The sequence below is a fragment of the Daphnia magna genome, unplaced genomic scaffold (assembly GCF_020631705.1).
Source record: "Daphnia magna isolate NIES unplaced genomic scaffold, ASM2063170v1.1 Dm_contigs103, whole genome shotgun sequence".
Lineage (NCBI taxonomy): Eukaryota > Metazoa > Arthropoda > Branchiopoda > Diplostraca > Daphniidae > Daphnia > Daphnia magna.
In genome coordinates this window covers 106,129-129,171 of record NW_025533124.1, presented here as the reverse complement: position 1 = coordinate 129,171, position 23,043 = coordinate 106,129, and the positions used below count along the sequence as shown (strand labels likewise).

The 23,043-nt window shown below is 40.7% G+C and overlaps 1 protein-coding gene across 1 annotated transcript; it reads left to right on the top strand.

Moving 5' to 3' along the window:
- The first annotated feature begins 10,668 nt into the window (after positions 1-10,668).
- Positions 10,669-22,512, top strand: LOC116915306. The gene is made up of 9 exons (XM_045166840.1): positions 10,669-10,809; positions 10,870-11,019; positions 11,085-11,182; positions 11,429-11,774; positions 12,126-12,205; positions 12,269-12,375; positions 12,501-12,652; positions 12,760-12,914; positions 22,059-22,512. The coding sequence occupies exons 1-9, from the start codon at positions 10,669-10,671 to the stop codon at positions 22,510-22,512; spliced, it is 1,683 nt and encodes a 560-aa protein (XP_045022775.1).
- The last annotated feature ends 531 nt before the right edge of the window (positions 22,513-23,043 follow it).

Sequence of the window (23,043 nt, the reverse complement as noted above, 5' to 3'; positions counted from 1 at the left end):
CTGACAAAGTGGACGTCCTCATCAAGGAAGGGGATATCGGCCCAACGTGAGTTCGGTCTGGCCTCACCAACACTGGACCTTGATTTGGAAAAGTTACCCATCGAGAGAACACTTGGAGTAATGTGGAACGGGGAAACGGATATGCTGACGTTCAAGATACGGAAGTAGCCCAGCCATGATGTTCTCACTAAAAGGAACTTCCTTACTATTATCTCCAGTGTCTACGACCCGTTGGGACCCGTTGGGACGTCGCTCTTGTTGTTTTCCTAATGAAGTCACTTCTGCAAGACATCTGGACGTACGAGAAAAGAATCGGCTGGGATGACCCTATCCCCGAAGAATTGGGTCAATGGTTCCATTACTGGTACGAGCATCTGGAGAACCTAGAGTTGCTGACGGTGCCAAGATGTTTTCCACATCAACGTGGACGTTGGACGCAACAGCACCTGTATGTATTCACGGATGCAAGCACAAAAAGATTTGGATCTGTGGCGTGTTTCCGTTTCATCTTCGAAGGCCAGTCAATCAACGTATCCTTCGTCATGGCTAAACCTCACGTAACACCAGTAAAAGTCCTCACGATCCCAAGATTAGAGTTGCAGGCTGCTGCTGAAGGCTTAAGCATCGCTTTAGTAATCTGTCGGGAACTCGAAATTGACTTACGGGAATATACCTTCCACACCAACTCACATACCGTTTTACGTTGGATCCATTCCCGCACTTGCCGATTTGAAACCTTCGTGAACAATCGGATTGGCAAGATCCTCTGGAACACGAATCGAAGACAATGGCTTACCGTTTCCGGAATTAACAATCCCGCAGACCTGTGTAGTCGTGGCATTGACCCGAAGAACGTCGACGAGTTGGTGAAATTCAACGAAGGTCCATCGTTCCTGAAACTCGATCCATCGAAGTGGGATATTTGGGAATAGATTACAGAGCCAGAGGAAAGTGACGTTAACGTAATTCGAGTCTTCGCCGTTAAAACGGAGGACGATAATCACCCGATTGATGACTGTGTAAGAAGATATTCCAGCTTGCTGAAGATCCAAAGAGTTATCGCTTGGTGTAGGAGGTTCGCGACCAACGCCAGAGCAAAGATGGGAATTTGCAAGACAGTCGTGGGAGAGTTGACGGCCGAAGAAATGTTGACGGCCCTCACACTCTGCATTAAACGTACTCAAGAACTTGCATTTTCGGAAGAAATCTACGCTTTAAGAAAGACTTTGGAGTTGCCTCTGAAGTTGAAACTACGCACGTTCAGCCCTTTCCTGGATGAAACAGGACAATTACGTGTAGGCGGACGTATACTACAGGCTCCAGTAGATTATTCAACAAAGCATCCCATCCTGCTTCCAGCCGATCAACTTTTGACACAGTGGATTGTAATCCGGAATAATAATGCGGAATATCCACATGAAGTCCGAAAGATTGCTGACGGAGTTACGTACACGTTACTGGATAATCTCTGGACGTAACGTCATCAAATTAGTTGTCAACACCTGCTGGCCTTGCAAACGTAGATCATCGAAGCCCGTTCCACCACTCATGGCATCGTTACTGATCCATCGGCTCACTCCCTATCTTCCACCTTCCACATATACGGGAGTCGATTACTTCCGCCCTCTAACAGTACGAGTCGGTGGAAGAAGATATAGACACGAAAAACGCTGGGTGTGCTTGTTTACGTGCCTCACAACGAGAGCCGTTCATCTAGAAGTCTCCGTTGGACTCATTCTCGAAGAATTTCTTTTATGCTTTACGCGGTTCGTGAGTCTACGTGGAAAGCCGAACGTCGTCTACAGCGATAATGAAACCAATCTCGTTGCTGGAGAACAAGAACTCCACCAGGCTCTAATGGAATCGGTAAAACAACACCAAGAGCAGCAGCCAAAGATGGCGTGTCAACAAATCGAGTGGCATTTCTCTCCCCATAACGGACCACATTTTAGTGGAGTTTGGGAGAGAATCGTGCAATCGTGCAAACGGGTCACGAAAGACAGCGTGGGAAATTGCATAGTTACCGATCGGGTCCTACGAACGATAATCGCAGAATTAGTAGGCCTCTTAAACGCTCGGCAACTAACGCACCTCAGCATGGATCCAGAAGATCCCGACCCGTTAACACCGAATCACTTTCTACATTGAGGAGCCCGTCCGTACGTTCCGTTAAAACTGGGGGATGCTGAGAACTAAGAAGTCACAGCAAAGCAGTTCCTTCAAAGTCAGGCCAGCCTCCAACATTTTTGGAACAGGTGGCTACGTGAATACGTTCCACACCTGACGGAAAGAAGATAATGGACTAAAATTGGCCTAACGTTACCGTCGGGGACGTACTCGTAATCGAACCGAATACCCCACGTGGACAGTGGCCATTAGGAAAAGTGATTGAAGTTCTTCGCAGTGAATCGGATAACGTTGTTAGAGTCGTAAAAGTTCAGATCAGCAACCACAAAAACCCCTGTATTCGTCCAGTGAAGAAGCTCTGTGTTATGGCTACGGCCAAATAGCAGGACGTTTACGTAAAAAATGAAAAAATTGGGTCGTCTGATTCAAAATCGGTGTCGTGAAGTCAAAGAATATAGTGTAAATAGTAAATTCTTGTATAAAAGGTAAAATCCTCTGTATAAAATGTAAATGGAGGTATAAGTTGTAAAAATTATCAAATGTCATTTGTTTGTTTTGCCCTTGCGGTGCGAGCTTGTATTGTTTTTTGTTTGTTTCCTTTTTGGAGTTTATTTTTTTTGTACCTGTGGACAGGTAGGCCCGCTGTCACTTACAGTGCTGCCCTCACGGGCAGGATTGTAGGTGGCAAGGGCCTTCTTATTTGTGTTAACGTGTGAAGTGGCCCTTGCCTCTTTTGCAGTGATGCGAGCGTCAGTAAGTGACTTACGTTGACTTGACGTATCTGTATTTTTTTTTACGTTTTACGTATACGTTTGACGTATACAACTTTTTCCCGCTTTTTCAAACACGTAATTTTCTCTATTTGGCAACAATTTTGTCTGAGGCTGAAAATTCGTCTGTAGACTTGAGTATTCATCATCACTGTCTATAGTGTGTTGTTTAACTACTGTGTATCCTATTTTCAAAACTAATTGGATTAAAGACTCAAAGAAAAAAGAACACTTCATCACCAAGATGAAGCTGTTGTGAAGTGATGCTGAGTCACCACTCTTTGAAAAAAGTGCAAGTTCCACCGAAAACTTTTCAAGCTTCACCACAAATAACACAACAATTAAACCAAACGAGGTAGATTATTTTATAGCTGATAAAGATATGAGCATTGAGATGCTTAATAGGTATCCTCAAATGAACAATATTTTTATTTAACACAATACTGCATACCAACTAGTGTTCCTGTGGAGCGTCTTTTCAGTCAAGCTGCTTTAATTCTTACTGTTCAAATTACACTGTACAAATTACTAGTGATGTTACGTTTAACTTAACGGATAACGTAAAACATGCTTTAACGTATTATTTTGAGGGTCCGTTAACTTAACGGATAAACGTAAAAGTAATATTATTTTCAGGCGTTAAATTTTGACGTTATTTGCAGAAAAAAACAGCGTTGCCTTTTTTAAATTCCTGTAGGTTGACAACCAAAACAATGGGCATTATCCATTCTGCCAGCTTATTGAAAAGTTGAAAACGTTGCTTTCTTTTACTTTTAGTCTGCTAGTTATTCACAATTTATGAATTTAAATTTAAAAAGCATGCAAAAGGTTGTCCATGTGATTTAAATTTGGAACTCGAATTCATATGAAATGGAATCTGAAGAATCTGACTTGGAGGAAGCCACGCAATTTGTACCAATACAATAAATGTTATAATCAAGATCCTTTTTTTATTTTACAATTATTTTTTTCTTTAACGTAACGTTAAAATAACGTGTAACGTACGTTAACGTGCTGTTTCAAACAACGCATTAAATAACGTATTAACTTAACGTATAAATTTCAAAGCTACGTTAATTTAACGGATAACGTAAACGTAGTCAAAATCCTATAACGTAACATCACTACAAATTACACTGAACAAAAGGGCCTTTTGTTCAGTGTAATTTGTAAAAGTCGTAGACGAGGACATCTCGTTTACCTCCCCGTAATTAGTATCAGTCAAGTAACGAAGTTAAACAGTACCCAGCTCTCTCTCTTTCATTGTTCCCCCCTCTTTTTCAATCAAGAATAAAGCCGTTGCGTTTTTACCTTAGTCATTTTTTCATCGCTATTTATTCACCCTCCATTTCTCATCTCTGTTGTCACGTCCCCATTGCACGTGAACGTGCGCAACATTACATTACGATTGTGAGTTTACATATTTTATCCCATTTTACATTTGACTATTTACCAATTTTAAATTCGTCGTTTTTGACATTTTAACATTCTTACATTTTCTAACAACTTGCCCATCAATTTTACTATTTATACCAGGGTTTACAATGTATAGTGTATTTTTCGACCTTACAACACCGAGTTTGACTCCGACGACCCAATTTTTTCATCAATCACGTAGACATCCTGCTCTTTTGCCGTAGCCATAACACACACCTTTGTCACTGGACGAATGCAGAGGTTTTTTTAGTTGCTGATCTTGATTTTAACCACTCGAACAACGTTATCGAACCCACTGGGCATAACTTGAATCACTTTGCCTACCGGCCACTGTCCACGTAATGTATTTGGCTCCATGACAAGAACCAAGTCTTCGTCGGTGACGTTTGGCCGATTTCGAATCGATTTTCTTCTTTCTGCCAGATGTGGAACGTATTCACGTAGCCATCTGTTCCAAAAATACTGGAGGATGGCTTCACTTTGAAGAAACTGCTTAGCTGTGATGTCGATGTTTTCTGCATCTACCAGTTTTAAGGGAGTATACGGATGAGATCCTCCATGTAAAACATGGTTAGGTGTCAACGGGTTGGGGTCTTCTGGATCCATACTGAGATGCGTTAACGACCGGGCATTTAAGAGGGCTGTTATTTCGGCAATCACCGTTCTGATAACTCGATCTGTGACTAGACGATTTCCCACACTAACTTTCATGGTCCGTTTGCAGGATTTCATGATTCTCTCCCACACCCCGCCAAAATTGGGTCCATGCGGGGGATAGAAATGCCACTCAATTTGCAGGCAGTACATTTTTGTTTGAATTTCTTGATGTTGTTAGACTAGTTCATGTAGGGCCTGACGAAGCTCTTGCTCGCCTGCGACAAGGTTGGTTCCGTTGTCGCTGTAAACAACACTTGGCTTTCCTCGTAGACTCACCAATCGGTCGAAACAGAAAAGAAATTCTTCGAGACTAAAACCTTCTTAGACCAAAGGACTACGCTGGTATCACGGATGTCTAATTGTACCCGAAAAAAAAATTTCTTATCAATAAGTAGAAGCTATATGAAAACCACAAGAAAAGTAGTTTAATCGCAAACCCGGTGTGACCCTATGGCAAAACCCTAGTGAAAATCTTTCACACACAAAAAGAAAAACGAAAGATCGCATGATAAAATGTAATATTGAAAGGCCATAATACAAAAAAAAAGGAAAAAAAGAAGAAATTAAAACAAAAAGCCGACGGGAAAATCATCCTCGTTTTCCCCTCGAAGTTCGGAGATCTTGCTCGCCGGTTAACAGATAGTTAACAGTCTAGAAAACTTGGTAAACCTCCAACTGATTCTGTGCCTCGGATTGAAGCCTGGAGAAGAAGGAGGGATGATGACGGGGTAGGTTGATAAATATTCTTTCCCAACTCCAGCCACCAAATGAAACGGGAAAACCATAACGGGAAAACATCCCGGTAACGTGCACGACCCGGTTTGTTTCTAATACCGATAAAACAGTGGTCAAACCAAAATACAAATATACAAAAAGGAACTTGGGTAATGTGTAATGGTCATACATGTGTACAACATCAAAACCAAAATTACGAGGCGATGAACAGGGAAAAGCAAGCGCCGCGTCCAGCAGGTCTTGGAAAAGCTCACGGTGCGTGGAACACAACACTTTTGAACAGGTAAAGTGCGGGCTCATCTTGAAACCTATGTCTCATGACAAACTCGAACTTGAGCATCTCTTAGCCAAAGTGGGGAAATGTAAAAAGGAACCTGAACATCAGTAGAAGGAACCAATCGAAGTTATACAGAATCATCTAAAATTCCAAAACAAAAAAAAAGCTCTCCATTTACCTATCCTGCTAAACTTTACGGTTAGTTCACTTCACACTCCATTGGATGCCGTGCCTAATATACTTGAACGACGTCATAATTTACTAAGCAACTATCCAGCAACATTTAGAACGACTTCATTTAGTGCTGGGTTGCCTTGCTCAAGCTGGGTTGAAATTAAAATGGTCAAAATGCTCATTTGGTGAGCACACGTTAAAAGTGTTGGGACACGTGATTTCAAAAGAAGCTGTAGCGCCAGATCCTAAAAAAATTTAGCAGTTCAGAACTTCCCATCCCCCATTAAAGGCCACTTAATCGCAAAAAAGGTGAAGCGAGTACAAAGCTTTTTTGGATTGGGCTCGTATTACCGACGTCATAACGCGTCAATCGCGCGACCGCTTACTACGCTAATAAAGAAAGAAAATCCTTTTGCGTGGGGAGAAGATTAGGCTAACAGCTTCAATGCCCTGAAAGAAGCACTCACCTCAGCTCCAGTATTAGAGCAACCCAACTACGACTTACCAGTAGAGATTTTTCCTGATGTCTGTGGTTGCGGTATGGGAGGTGTGCTCGCCCAACGCATTTAAGATTCAGAACGTCCCATCCCATACGCCAGCCGCCTTCTAACCAAATCAGAAGTGAACTACTCAATTGCTGAAAAAGAGTGTCTTGCACTAGTGTGGTGTCTCTTGAAGTTTCGATGTTTGGTGTGGGGCTGCAAAGTAAAAATGGTCACCGATCATGAAGCTCTGTGTTGGTTAATGAGCAAAAGAGACCTTGCAGGCCGTTTGGCACGCTGGAGCATATCAAATCAGGAGTACGACAGACCTATTGTGTATCACAGTGGGAAAAAGCGTGACAACGCAGACGTCTATCAAGAAATCCACTACCAATTGCACAAGAGTTAGAAGATGAACCTTGTTTCATCGTGGGAGCAATCACCTACCCTGTCTTTCCGAAAAAGAAGACGAGTCATTGGCCGGAAAACAAAAAGTGTGTCGTAATTGGAATCGCCTAATTGTGAAACTTCTAAATAGAAAAAATAAGAGTGAAAAACTTTGTTATTTACAACGGAAAGCTGTACAAGGAAACTTTTAAGAATGGGAAAACCTACAGAAGATTGTGTGTATCCGTAGACTACTATGAGAGAATTCTAAAAGCATACCATGACGACGTTGTGTCTGGTCACATTGGCATCGACCGTACGGTACACATGATTTTTGATCGTTTCTTTTGGCCGAAGATGGCACTCGACATAACTCGCCACGTAAAGAGCTGTGTCTATTGTCACAGCAGAAAAGGAGTACCAGACAAACCTCCAGGATTTCTACATTGTATCAAAGTAGAGGGGGCATTAAAAAAAGTAATCATTAACGTACTTGGCCCATTCCTACTGTCTACGAAGGGAAACAAGATGATCATCGTTACAGTCGACTATCTAAAAAAACGGGTTGAGCTAGAAGCCATGCCCACAGGAAACACAGATAAAGTTGCAGAATTTTTTGTCAATCAAATTCTTCTGCGTCACGGAAATCTAGAACAAATCATAACTGATAGCGGAAAATGCTTTACCTCCGATCTAATACTTGCCGTTGTCAATAAATTGCATATAAACCACAAGACCACTTCTAGTTATTACCCACACGCAAATGGAACGGTGGAAAGGAAGAACCATAGATTTGCAGAAATGCTGCCAATGTACGTCAGCAGTGACCAACGTGATTGGATCGCACTCTGCAATACGTATGCTTTGCATACAAAACGGCAAGACAAGAGTCTACAGGGTATTCAAAATTTTTTCTTCTCTACAGACATGAACCCAGAATCCCTATCGACCTGGAATTTGACGTCGATCCCAACCCATTGCTGACACATGAAGTTGCAGTACGCTGCAATGTGTTATGCAGATCGCCTACAAACTGATCTAGCTGATGCAAGAGAAATTGTAAAATAAGAATTGAGCGAATTCAAGAAAAAACAGAATGAAGACTACGATACTCGCCATACAGAGTTATCTTTCCAAGCAGGAGATATAGTGCTGGTCTACAAGCCATTTCGCAAAGCGGGAAAGTCAGAAAAGCTTCTTCACCGTTGGCTAGGACCGTTCAGAGCGTTGAGACAGACCACACCTATGAAACATGAAGTAATATCGGCAATCGGCCGCGGGAAACCAGACATTGTTCACGTTGCTCGAACAAAGTCATTTCAAACGCCACTATGAAGCGGCAGTTATCGCAGCCATCGGTAGCAGGCTGTACTGAAACAGCCTCAGAAAATGGCAAAAGAACGAGAAAGAACAACAAAAAGAGGCACAAGATTTACCTTCCTCGATTGACCCACAACCTCAAGTTGAAGAGGAAGAAACAGTGCCTGAAAGAAGTAACGCGTCACCTGACGCCAGTGGGAATGACGTGATCACCTTCCATCCGGATCGGATCACTTGAAAGGTAGCACGAAGGCTCATACGAAACAGAAGGCCATCAGCTATATATCTCACTTTCCTATGGCCGTTCTTCATGTTCCTGCTGGTCCCCTTTAAAGCTGTTGAATTAACTAATGTTCAACCTAGAGGGCTCTGCTGCAAAACCTATTAGACCAGTCGCTCAGACCGCTAGAGTCCTCTCAGCTGATCCATCCTTCATATATAACGTCGTCTGCTCTACCTGTTACTCTCTTACTCTTGATAGCGTCCACTGTTAAGTGCCACGCCATTTCACTGTTCTCTGTCTCCTTCTCAGCTCAGGGACTTAGTAAATTGTATATCAGGTACTGTGCAAATACAAAGCCGTCAATTACATTACTAGATCCCAGTTCGTCCTTTTACTCGAATCAATGAAAATGAACACAAGCTACTCACTGATTCTGAGAGAAAACGCCGTTTTTCAAACAGAAAGCGGATGTCGCTTTTAGCGAATCAGTGTTGACAATCGTGACTGACCTTGATTTTGGATAAGCTGATATGGCCATCACGCACCTGAAACAGAAAATACTGCAACAGCAGGAAGTAGCAGAAAGATGGAAAAATCAAGGTTTCAGAGCTAAAACAATAGCAGAAAAAATAGTCACCAGCAGATTGCAGTCTTTCCTAAAAGGGATGGAGAACGCAGGAGATCGATTAACAAATATCAAAAGAGCACTGAATACAAAACAAAGAAGCCGCCAAATAATGATTCGCTAATAAGCTTTTGCGACAAAACTACCTCTTTCAGTATTTTTTTTGCTAAATTTTAATCAAATAAAGAAAAATGATTAAACCCGTGGCTTGACCACGGTATCGAAAATCTGAAAAATCTTTAATTCAAACTAATTTACAAATCCAGAAAAATTTTGTCAGCTTAATAAATCCCAAGCTTAACAAGCTCGGAAGTTGAAGTCTCGTCGATGGGGGAGGATCAATCCTTTAATAGCTTTTTGGAGTCTCAACACAGAAGGATTTGAAAAAGTTGAACTGTCAAATTCAACACCTCTCCCGAAATCAACGAGAAGAAATTATCTTGTCGATAAGCAAGCAATAGTCTTAAATGAATCACAGTGGGAAAGAACAACTAACGCAAAATTAATCAGAGAACTACTAGGACAGTACTCCATTCTGAAAAATGTAACGACAAACGTAATGGGAACAATGGATGACGCAGAAGACCTAGAATCTCACTTACAGTATTTTTTCCAATCGAGTGAAACATTTGAAGTAATGAATCAAATCTTGCTGTGGCTACAACAACTTCTGATAGTCTCGACGTGGGCTTTAGTCTACTAGCCAACGGGCATATGCCCCCTCAAAACCAAATTCATTTTATCAGTATGCTTGCTATTTGCTTTTAAATTGTTTGTGGCTTATTGGATATGTTTCCATCGACGATGCGGGAGATCGGCGTTCAAAGTATGTTTGCATCAATAGTTCTCAGAGCAAATCTAGCTAACGAATATAATTAAGTAAATATTTGATGAGATCAGAGTTGCCACGAGCGCGCTCGATTTTTAAGCGCGCACACGCTCACGCTTAAACGTTAAGCGGCGCACAACTCAACTAAAAATGAGTTGTGCGGTGCACCGCTTAAAAAAATTGAGCGGCGCACCGCTTATCTTCCCGCTTAAACTTGCCAGTGCCATCAAGCGCATTCCACAGGAAGTCATTGTAATTTTCTCTGACTTCAAGTGAACTTGGCTTTTTAGTTGTCACTTCACTTAATGATTCAGATGCAAGTTTTTACAACTTACAATTCCATTTGAACTGTTAAGTTAAGAAGAAATAACTTCCCGTGTATTTTAGTCTTGATTCAATGCTATGTCAGATGAAATGTCTGAACACGAGCATAGTGGAAGTGATATTGAAAATGTAGAACCAATTGAAAGTGCAAGTGGAAATGTGAGGTAACTTAATAATATTGCTTAAAAGTGCATTTAATGTGTACAGATATTTTCGATGTTAATATTTTATTTATGTAATGTATAGTAATAATAGTATCACTGAGAGGAAAGTTGGACTTCCACCAGAGTTTTTTTAGTACATGGGTGAATCAACGAACCAAAAAGCTAGTTTGTACAAATGCCTCTTCAAAGGTTGTAAGCAAAAAACCAATAAAGATGGGACTCCAAAATATCTAAAAATCAAGGATGATTCAAGAGGCAATGGAAAGCGTCATTATCTGGTAAACTATTGTTACTTAAATTATAGCATGCAAATATTATATTAGTTTTTGTTTCACTAGGCACATTATCCCAACAATGAACTCAAACATGAAGAGAAGTGGAAATTGGCTGTTAGAAAGATGACTAGTAAAGATAACATTGGAATTATTCATCGTGCTCCAACTATTCAGCATATTCTCAAACAATCTGACTTTGATAACTACGTATTGGTAAAAACTATTTACACTACAACATTTCTGTTTTCAATATCTTTATATATTTTATTTTTAATTAGAATTTCATCATCGTTTATGTACTTCCTCTCTATGTAGTTGAAAAGGAGAAATTCAAGTCACTTATGTCTGGTGTAGCATCCCCGCACTTAAAGCTACATGGCCGAACGTTCTATACCACATTACTTGAAAAAGAATATGCTAATAGACACAAGCAACTTAAACACGCATTATTTAATTGCAGTGATGCTGCCACAACTATTGATGCGTGGACGTGCAGAAGAAGATCATACTTAGGTGAAACAGTACATTGGTTTGACAAGACGAGCATGACACGAAAGAGTGTCTGCCTTGCGTGCCGTCGCATAAAAGGACGTCACACGCATGAGGTTTTGGCCAAACTGATTGAATCTATTCACGAAGAATACCAAATTAAGGATAAATTGCGTGGCTCAACGACGGATAATGGTTCGAACTTCATTAAATGTTTTCACGAAAAGGGTGCATCATCTACGCTCCCGAACTATGAAGAAGAGAACAATCAAGATTACCAAGATGATTCTGAGGATGAGGAGATGATATGTTTTGAAATTGGAGATATTTTGAATGACTATTCAGTAACCACCACGATTGCAAACGACAATGCGACACTACCTTTGCATAGACGGTGGGCTTGCCACCTCCTCAGTTTAATTTCAAAAAAATATATCGACAAAATCCAAGACTTCATATTCGAACAATTAAGATCAACTGTTTTCGAGAAACTTCAGAAGTTATGGAAAAAGCAAAGTTCTAGTACTCTTAGCCTCGACATATTCATGCGACACTTAGGTAAACTCTTCGTTGTTAAAAACGATACGCGTTGTAATTCCGAATACTTTGCAGTAAGCTGTTTTGTTCGATTATTGAAGAACAAATACCGTGAAATGAAGAAGTTGTTTGCAGAACTCAAGCTTGATTTCATAACTCCTAATGAAGAACTATTCTTAAAAGAATATGTTTTCGTCATGAAACCTGTTAAAGATGCATTGGACGTTCTACAGGCTGACATACACGTTTGAATTGGCTATTTATTACCTACTCTTGGTGTGTTGAGAAATAAGTTGTCGTCTCTTAAGGATGACACTTCAATTACTATTTGCCAGCCTCTAGTAAATAGTCTATTGGATGCCATACACTTAAGGTAAATTTTTGGTTTTTACAATGACAAATTTGTTCGGTTTTCATAATGTTTGTATTTCATTAGGTTCGATAAAATGTTCTCTGACAATGAACTCCGGCTAGCAACAATAACCAATCCCATGTTTAAGCTCTCATGGCTAGAAAAAGAAGAAGAAATTGAACGTGCGAAGAGTTTGCTAATTTTTGAATATAAGCGTCTTCAGGGCATCCTGCAACAGCCTTCTTCGTAAGAACATCTCAAATTAAAAGATGAAGCCATAAATTAATCTAATACTATATATTCATTTACAGCTCAGATGAAAGCAGTGATGGTACTTCATCGTCTCTTTCTGGCCCAAGTGCAGAAAAGCAACGAAAGAAGAATTCTTTTGCTTCTATCACAAAGAAAACAAGCATGAAGAAATCTGATGATGAGATTGAAAACTACCTCAATTTGTGTGACAGCTTAGTAAATTTAGTAACTATCCAATTATTCAACAAATGTATAAGTAAGTCGTATAATTGTTGATTCTCATTGACACTATTGTAATGATTCTTATTTGTATTGTTTTTCAGAAGTTACAATGTTACACACTTCCATCATCGGCATCAGTTGAAAGACTTTTCCGCCAAGGAGGTCTGATTTTCTCTCCAAGACGTTTGAATTTGACTGACATACTTTTCGAGATGTTACTGTTCTTAAAAGTGAACAACAAGATTGTCAAAGACTGGTGAGATTGTGATTTAATAAATGACACCAATCACAATCGTTTTTCACTTTTGTCTATTTGTCTTATGATTACCTCTTCTCTTGATTAACTTGACAAATAAAAACAAGTTGTCTGAAACTGAACATTCAAGTTCTAAATTTAAACTTTATTTCTTATTAATTTACAGTTCATTACAAAGTACAAACCATTTACATTATACACTATTCTATTGATTATTGAATGTATGACAGTATGATGCTATTTTTGTTATACTTTTGAAACAGACCGACAGAACATTTGATTTTGTTTTTAAGTTGACGTTTGGAAATTAGAATGAAAAAGTAGCAAACTTATAAGAAAGTACTAATTTTTACCACTAGGTGTCGCACTGAAATAAGCGGAAAAATAAGCGTAAAAATTGAAGCGCCACACAACTCAACGACAGTTGAGCGGTGCGCCGCACACGCTTAAAAATTTGAGCGGACGGCAACACTGGATGAGATATATTATATTTAAAATTTTGGAAAAAAATATTTATATATTTTATATATATATATATATATATTAATGATTATTTAATTCGTTAAAAAAAATACACTATTTTCATTACCGGAATAATTTTGTAAACAGTAATCTCATCCAATTCTAGAACGCGGATCTCCCGCGTCACCTACGGAAACGTATTTAATAAGCTACTGACAATCTACTAGCAGATAGCTAGCATACTGATTGAAAAAAATTTTGTGTTTCCATATGCTACCCGATTACCCGACCTGATAATGACAATAACGAGTAATGGAAAAACTCTGTTTTGTATTGCAGAAGTTGTTCTACTTAGCCGGGGGGTAGAGGAGTCTACCAATCATACAGTCTACACTTTTTCCAGACATTTAATACCTAGGGCAAAAAAAATGTGTCTGGACTGATATTACCCAACCCCCCTTATGATGATTTTGTGCCAAAACCGCCTTACCTCTCCTTAAAAAGGTAAACTATAAGTATTTTCTACCCACAAATGCCTTTTTTCAAATAAATCGGTGTTCATCTTTTTGTGCAGAATACTGTACCTTGCCAAAGGTAGGGGAGCCCAGGGCTGTTTAGTGCTTTTTTAAAATCGTCATATCTCGACTTTTACTAGTGATATCAGAAATATTTCTGTTGTCAGTGTAAAGCATTCTCCCTCTCGGGTGAATGGCGTTAGGAATTAAGACAATTTGGTTGTGTAAAAAAAACGCAGAGGCGTATTTACCCACAATGATGATTACGTATTATTAAGCTGAGGCCAAAGGTTTACTAAACGAGTAGGGATATATGGACGTGAGGCCAATCGGGAAACTGAGCGTGAGATTCGAGACAAAGTAATTTGATCTTACCGTGGTAGTGCGAGCGTACAAGCGTGAGGGAATAATAGGAGAAAAACGGGAAACAATACTACTTGCCGACACGTATAGTATTTGGAATACGTGTTGAGAAGATAATTCTAATACTCGCGATGATCGAAGAGGAAAGAAGAACAAAATAAGTTGGGAGGAATAACTAATGAATTAAGATGAATAAGCTAAGACAACAAGATAAAAGTCTACTGTTTAAGAATGACAATTCAAGCTAAAGGCGACTGAACATCTTGTTAGCTGGTACTTGTCTGACTCTTGTCAGAAAGTGGGTTCACCATGAAACCTCACATCTTCGCGTATGGCGTGATGTTCGTGAAGCATAGGTACGTCACACGCGTGAGTCAGAACCCGGAAGTTTTATCTAGGTCAACATGGTTTCATTTGAAGCAACTAGCAAATACAGTACCCACCAAACGATTAGGTACACCCCTGTTTTTTTAGTGCATTCTTATGGCGCTACGGGTCTTAGGAAAACTTGAATATCTTTTTACTGATAAGGACTAAATTTCTTTTTCTTTTTTCCTCTATCAGAAGAGAAAGTGCTCTTAAAGTTATCTTAACATGAAAAAATTGTAGAAGTTACACCCAGGGCGCTAGAGTATCGTTCACTTGATTAGGTACACCACTTTTCTCCCCATAAACGCCATGTTAATACCGGCGTTTCCAGAAATATCAATAAAATACTTCAAAACATCCTTAAATGAATTTTTTTATGTCGAACGACGCGTTTTTCTTTACTCTTTTAGAATATAGTGCATGTTTATGAATTATTTGAACTAAAAAAATGCTTCCCTATACCCCAAAGTTGTTACACTCAAATGTTTTACAGAAAAAATTATGATTTGTGCTTGCGCCACCAGGGGCGTTGGGATCAATTTCAATTGCTCAGATTTTTTTCTTAAAACAACTTTGTATTGCTTTTCTGTTTCTGAATAAATATAGTGGTTAATTTATAAACTGTGACAATATGTTAATAAATCTTTGACCATATTCTCGCTAACGTTAAGGAGGTCTAGATTCAGGGAAAATAGGGAAATAGAACACACTGTGAACAGAAATCAAACAGGAAAAAAGTACTCAGTAAGCAAACAATTAAAAGAGTAAACAACTTTTGCTTGCAATGGGTAAAATCAAGAAAAACCGATAAAATAAATATTGTAGCACTGAGGAATAATGCTGAGACTCAGGTAGCGATTAAGATTGTTTCACTGTCGATGCGCTCACACACACAGTACTAACAAACAGTTACAGCTAGACTGGGGAGCAGCAAGGGACACACACAAGTATTTATGCACTAACGTAGACAGCAGCTACCGGGAGAAATATCTGCTGACAAGACTGCCGGACATCTCGGGTAGAGTTTCGGTCAATAGCCGATACAGGAGCGCCGGACGTGACAACTAGTTCATGGGGCCTCAATAACCGCGACAATATCTTAATGTTGTATTTAGGTCTCGGAAGCCCTATCAACGATTTTCATTGTATAACTAAGTGCAAAGAATTAATTATTTAATAGGTTTAAAAAATGTTGACTGTTAGTCGAACATCGCGAGGAATTTAGGTTTATCAAAAGTAAGTCTAATAAAAATATCAACTGAGAAACTGCAATCGATAGCAAACGTCCACTTCTCAGTGCAAGTATTCTCAATGTAGTAAATTATCAGCTCGTGTGCTGATTTTACCTTTTAGAGATGATGCAGAAATGTAGATTAGAGATGACACAGCAAGCATTGGTTTGGTGTTGACTCTGGACAGTGCATTTCATGATTGAAAGCTTTTTGCACTGTATCAAGAAATGGCCGATAGACCTAGGGCGAGGCTTACATATAATACAGAAATTACGATGGTGGCCCTTTATCGAGGTCCACCGAAATCAAGATGAGAAAAACGGCTGGGCAGTCTTGTCTAACGCCCAGTCCGTGTCGTCTTCTGCTGGGATACAAGGTATTCCGAACACACTCCCTAACAGAGCCCGTGGTCTACGGCTTGACCTGCTCGGCCGGATTGGCAGCGGACCCCGCTGAAGCTGCATCATCTTCCGGCTCCGACTAAGACGAAGGTAAAATTTCATCATCTTCCGGTTTGTCTTCACGTAATACCAGGGGATGTAGCAATTGGACAGTGTGGTGCATCAGGTTTCCATTCGGTGGTTAACCATTACTGAGTGGATTAATCCATCTCGGCTGGTGATAAGCTCCTTTACTACTCCTACCGTCCACATAAGGCGTTGGGTGTTACAACTTCTTGTATCCGGATCTTGCGACTGGATCCTCCCTTGCAGTGGAATTTGTCGATTTGGAATAAGTAGTCGGTTACGAAACACTCAAAGGTGTCGCTTACATACTTCTTGCGTAGCCGGAGGAAACTTATGGGGTTTTCAGGCAGGGGGTTTCCCGAGCAGCTAATAATGAGCTGAACAATTCCATTCTAGGTAGGGTGAGCTTTTTCTTTGGGAGAGGGCCACTTTCGATTTGCTGGTGCGAATATGGTTACTGGTTTCGCCGTTCTTCGTTTGGAGTCTTGCGTATGCTACGGCTCCATAAGCTGCCTCAGACGCATCACCGAAAACATGTTTCTCTGCAAGTTGTATGACCCTTTTCTAGTAGCCTATCGAACTGCAGATTTTAATTTGCTAAATTCATTTAAACCAGTCTTAGCTGACGTTCAGTTCTTCGTATTTCTGGTTGGGCTTCGACATCTCAGTCAATTTCGGATTCCAAAGCTTTTGGTAGATTATTTTCAGCAAGAGTGTGGTGGGTGCTAAGAACCTAATGGGATCGAATACTCTTGCTGATATTCTTTGAATATTTTTCTTCGTCACTATGTCCCCCAGTTCGGCTGCGGCTTTAATAATAGGCGTGGGATCGAATTGGAAGGTGTCGGATTCGGCTTCTATCAAACTCCTATGACCTTTGGTTTACCTTCTTCTAGTTTCTGAGCGATAATTTTTTTCAACTGTGTTGATTCGAAGAATCTTCTCACAGTTTTGCGAACTGTTTTGTCGTTGGTGACCCAACTTCGCATATTAAGTTTCTCTTCCTGGAAAAGGGACTTTGACTCCTGTATCATTGTTTTTGCTGTTGAGATGCTGTCGGTGCCACCCAAGTAATCGTCGACGTAGATTTGCTTCTTTAATTGCTTCACTGCAGTGGAGGAAAGGGGCTCCATTCCCTCTAGGTGCTTGTTGAGTGTAACTATAAGTAAGAATGGGCTAGAGCTATGTCCAAATGGGACTCGTTTCCACTTATAGGCAACTAAACAGTAGCCGGTTGTTTCTGGCTCCTTAACCTATAGGAATCTTACAGCTTCTGAGTTATCAGGATGCAGGGAAATATTCAAAAACGCATTATCAATATCTGCTATCAATTCGATTCCATTTAAACACAATCGCATTAAAACGGCCAGCAGATCGGGGTTGAGGTTCAGGCCGATTTCTTAAACATTGTAAAGACTTGGTCCATATTTGGATTTTGTCACCCCATCGAACACCTGTCGAATTTTCGTTGTTATTTTGTCCTGTAGAATGGCTCTTGCCTATCGAATGGCTCCTACCATTCGACGAACGTCGCCTATTAGGCAACGTGCTTAAACTAATCAGATTTTGGATTCACAAGCAAAATGGAGGGAAGACAACGAAGAGAGAAAACATGATTACTTCTTGTTGAAATTTGAGTTGCTGTTGGTAAAGTTGCCCGAATTGTTGTTCGGGCAATCTCCTGCTTTTAGAAAAATATCGATTTTTGTGTTCAAAGGAATTTTCTCCCATTACTTTCTAGCTTCTAGTGAAGCACTGATGGATTTTTGCAGCAATTCCTAATTTTACAATGCAACAATTAAAACAAAGAAAAAACAATCTTCCATTGGCTATCAAATTACAGGGGTGGCATAACAAAATTTTGCTATCTTTTTCTGGTGATTAAAGGGGTATATAAAGAATAAAAATATTGAATTAGCTATAACATGATCCATACAAACATAAAAAATGTAGGATACCATCGTCTGATAATGAACATCATCAGTCCAATATTCTTTGCCTGCAATTACAATTGAGATTTCTTCACAAGTGGCCTGTCTGTGTTGCAATGCATCTTCCAGAAAGGATCTTTCTGAACTACCTTTCAAATAACCAGTGTTGTGACCGATCTTAATTTTTTTTCCACGATCCCGGTCGCGATTAGGGCTCGGCCCCGCGACAATCGGGTACGATTTTGGCCGAACCACGCAGTTCCTTTTTTTAAAAAGGTTAAACCGGTGCGATTCGGTTTATAATTTTTTGGGAACCGATCGCACCGTGGTTTCCGAGGTTTTACCAGGGTTTGTTGGGTCACACCGCGGTTCTTACGGGTCACACCGCGGGTTTAGGAAAACCCGCGTGACCCGTAATTCATATGATTGTATTAATACTTACGGACAGGAGTAGACGTTCGTGAAATTGATTGTTCATCATCACTAATGTCGAACAAGATTTCAGTTTCACCATTGATGCTTGATAAAGCCGAACTTGTTCGTTTTTTCGCTCCTGAAGCTGAAGACTCCAAACTTTTGCTGGATTTTTATCCTCGTTTACTTGCCATTGTGCAATTGAATTCTCAGTCAAACTCAAACAGCTTGTGGTGCGAATGTGACTATACAGTATACAGCATTCAGCATAACAGCAATGCTTGACAGCCTGACCTGACTCAACTAAGTCAATTAGTCAAAGTTCAACTCAGGTCCCACCTGGCAACCATTGGCGCCACTTTACGCTCAACGCGATTTGATTATTTGATTTGGAATTTCCGCCAAATTTTCAAAAAAATTTCAAAATGGCGGCAGTTTGCACCGGTTTGACCGAATTCCAAACCGAGAACCGCACCGAAGTAAAAAACGGCTAAGTCGAACCGACGGTTTGGTGATTTTTGCCCGACAAACCACGGTTCGCCCCGATCGAAAATGATCGGAACCGAGCTCCAGTCGCTATCAACAAAAAAAGAAAAAATCGCGGTCGCGATCGTGATCGTGATTTCACTTAAAGATTGCGGTTACGTTCTCTTTTGCGATCGCCGCTAGATGGCAGAGGGGGAAGAGCACACACGTTTTCAAGACAAAACAATTTGCGAAAATACATTTATTTTTTTGAAGCTAGAATTTACAAAACAATTATTTGATTTTTAGTACCCATTGACCTTAAGAAATAAAAGCATTTCAAAATTCTTGTCCTTCAACCTTGATCTCGTTGGTTTAAAAATGCTTCCAGCTACACTAAAGAGCCTTTCGACTGATGCGGATGAAGGGAGAGCAGTGTTATAACGCAAGAACATGTAGCTTAAAATTGGAAAATTTTAAATAGATTCAGTAGAAGCAATTCCTTCGTTTAAAAATGTATTAAAAAATGTATTAATTAAAAAAAATAGAGATGGGGCCGATCTCAAATTTGATGGCAAGATTTGTGGCTTGCGATCCCAATCCCGGTCGCGTTTTTTAGTTTGGATCGCGATCGCGGTCGCGATCATGAAAAGTGATCGCAAACATGATCCTGCGATCGAACGATTGCGATCGTCATAACACTGAAAATAACCTAAAGATAGTCACAGAAACAGGAGGTAAAATACCAGTGCCACATATGCCGTAGTACATGTGGCATAGTAGCACATAGCATAGAACTGCGTGAACGTAGACACCCTGGCCCAATGGCCAGCGTCTAAGATAGTTTGTATTGGAACGCCAGATACAACTGCTTTGGATGCTGCTGCTCCTCTGGTCGAGTGTGTGGTGAAGATTGACGTGTCGATACCGGCTATTTAAGCTGCTTCTTAATCCAACGGCCGATTGTAGCAACAGAAGCCGGACCATGGGATTTGTTGCTGCTGAGAAAGAGGGAGAAGGAGTTGGTGGTATCGCGCAACGCTGCAATACAGTCCAAATAAGTTTCCAAGCATTTGGCAGGACAAATTGAAACATTAAGTCGCCAGACACCGACTGACACTCGATGAAGGGGTCCGGAGTGCTGAGCCTTCCTTGGTTGGCTAAGGGCAAAAGACATTCCGGAATCGAAAATGGTGATCGATTCCAACGAAATTGAAGAAATCTCCCAGGTTCTTAATAGCGTACAGAGAGCCAATAAAGTGACTAACTTCCGAGACAATTCAAGGAGAAAAAGAGTCGTGCCTTCTGTGGCATCAAAATATGATAGAACGGTGTCAGGATTCCACGTTTGAGAATAACTGGCAGCCGGAGGGGAGTTGCTGTAGAGGCCTTTAAGTAGTTTGTTGACCAGAGGGTTCACGACGACGGCAACATTACCCGGGTTTACAGCAAGCGTAAAAGAGAGAGCAGAGCGGGCGACATTAACTGTTCTGTAGCTCCTTCCAACGCTATATTCAGCTAAAAAATTAACTACATCTGCACAGCGAGTAGACAAGGGATCCTTTACCCTCGAAGCACGCCAATTTCTCCAAAAATTCCATGTGGTCTGTTATGTAACGCTGTATTTTTTCGTGTTGCGGAGAGAATGAGGACTGAAGCGTCTTCTGAAACTTCGCTCTCAGTTTAGCGGAGCCTAAGAGCTTCCAGGCGATAAGACGGAGGGAGTCGTCTTGGACCAGATGATGACTTGGATTGATCTCGGATGACCTTGGATGACTCTCCCAGAGGAGAGGTGAGAAGGTCCGGCGATGGTAGTAATAGTCATGAAGCGACCACGGCGAGGTCCATTATGGTCGGGAAACATGGTTCGCTCGGCCAGTACGGGGTGATGAGAACTGCCTTCGCCTCCTCTTCCATCAGCTTCGACAGGCAAAATGGAATTAGGCTGAACGGAGGGAAACAAAACGCGTCGAGCCCATTCCATGTAAGATTGAAAGCGTCCATCTTCTAACATTTTGGTTGTGGGAACCAACTTACGATCCACGGCAGTTAATGGTTCCATTCTGACGCGAAAAGGTCCACTTGGACTGGCCACAGGAAAGACATGATGGACATGAAATCTGTTGGAGAAAGTCTCCAATCGCCCGCTGAGAGAGAGCGCCTTGATTCTGCGTCCACAAGAACGTTAGCAGTGCTGGAAAAACAAATATCGGTTAGAAAAATTTTACTTTCTTTTCAAAAATTAGTGGTGCGGAGGGAGACATCCCAAAGGTCTTTTGATTAGCATCCTCCTAGTTTGTTAATGTAGCTTACGGCGGTTGTGTTGTCGATCTTTATCTCTACTGTGAAATTAGAGAGGGAAAAAGCGAAACATTCGAGGGCTTTAAGGGCAGCAATCTCTAGGCTGTTTTATAATTAATTCACGTAATATCATCCAACCTCACACGGGGATGTATTACATAACGGTGGTAGCAGTTTTTGGAACTCAACCATTATCAATGATGATGTTACTAATGGAAGGCCTAAAATTTCAAGTACCCCCATAAAACAAATTGTGCCAGAAATTACTGTTCTCCTATCCAACGAGGGATCTGTAGCCAGATCTCTTAATTTTGACAAATCACCTACTGTATCCCAGTTTGCTCCTCATACATCTGTTTCCCCTGTTGTAATTCCGCAAATTGGTAAAGATAATTCCCAGTTACGAAAGCTTAGGTCAAACGCTGCGTACGAGGCCGTAGCAAGATTCGATACGATATCCACTCGGAAAACACGAAATAACGTAGCATCTTGAGCTACTTCAGGAAAGCGCCTGCTTTCCATTTTTCTTAGGATCCTTGCTCGTATTTCACCAGCTAAGTCTCCCCCCCCCCCAAGTTTCTCCTAAATCTAGTTCAGTAGCGGGTGCATTGTTACGGTTTTTCAGGGCGAGGACCACTCCGAATGGAAAATCACTTGAACCTGAGTCTTTGTCGACTATTCAACAATGTCAAGAACGAACGGGAGAAGATTTTTCAAACCAAGAAGAGCAAGCTTCCGTTCCTATTCCTTGTGATCAAGAGCCTGAAGGAAAGAGAGGCGGACTTCCAGTCGAACGATCCGAAGATCTGAGTATAGCTGAGCTGGTTGATCAAGGACATCCGGTGGTCGAACCTCTACCAAGTCGACCTGAATCCAGGGATGGTGTAGACGGAACCAACGTTCCTGATGAGACACCTGACGTCAATTCTACATGTGAGACTCAACGCACGTGTGAGGAAGGCACCGAAAGCGGAGCGACAGGCATCCGACTTGACAGCGATCTTCATATCGCATCCGAGACCATTCCTGATATTCCTGCTGGGTGGCTCTACATGGTTTTAGAAGAATTTTATTCCTAAAATGAGAATAGACATTGTGTCTCATCACGTTTTTTATTGTATAGAAACTGTGGATAATTATATCTATCAGTAAAACAACTCAGCTGATACACCACATGTGGTGGTTGCTAGTAAGCAGTTTTAAAAATAAATATGTTTGATTAAAAAATCATCATTCAAACAAATATTTCTTACAAGAGTAAGGTACAGTACCCACCACAAGTGTTAGAAAATGCGCGGAAACCCGTAAGCCTCCGTGTAAATACCTCGCTGATTTGCGAGGTAAATACTGGGAATAGATTTTTTAATTTATTTTGACAAATACATTTGTTGAAGATGTATTCTTGAAAAAAAAATCAGAACTGTACAAGCCTCCGCTTAGGCTGTACACCACTTTCCAGAAGTATTAGATTTTTTTTTTTGTGTGGATCTCTTATTGCGGGATGGATTTTTCCGGCGGCCATATCTTTTGTTCCGATTAAGATACGGAGCCGGGGATTTTTTTACAAATTGCCCATTGGGCACTTTATTCCCCAACCACGATTCGATCGT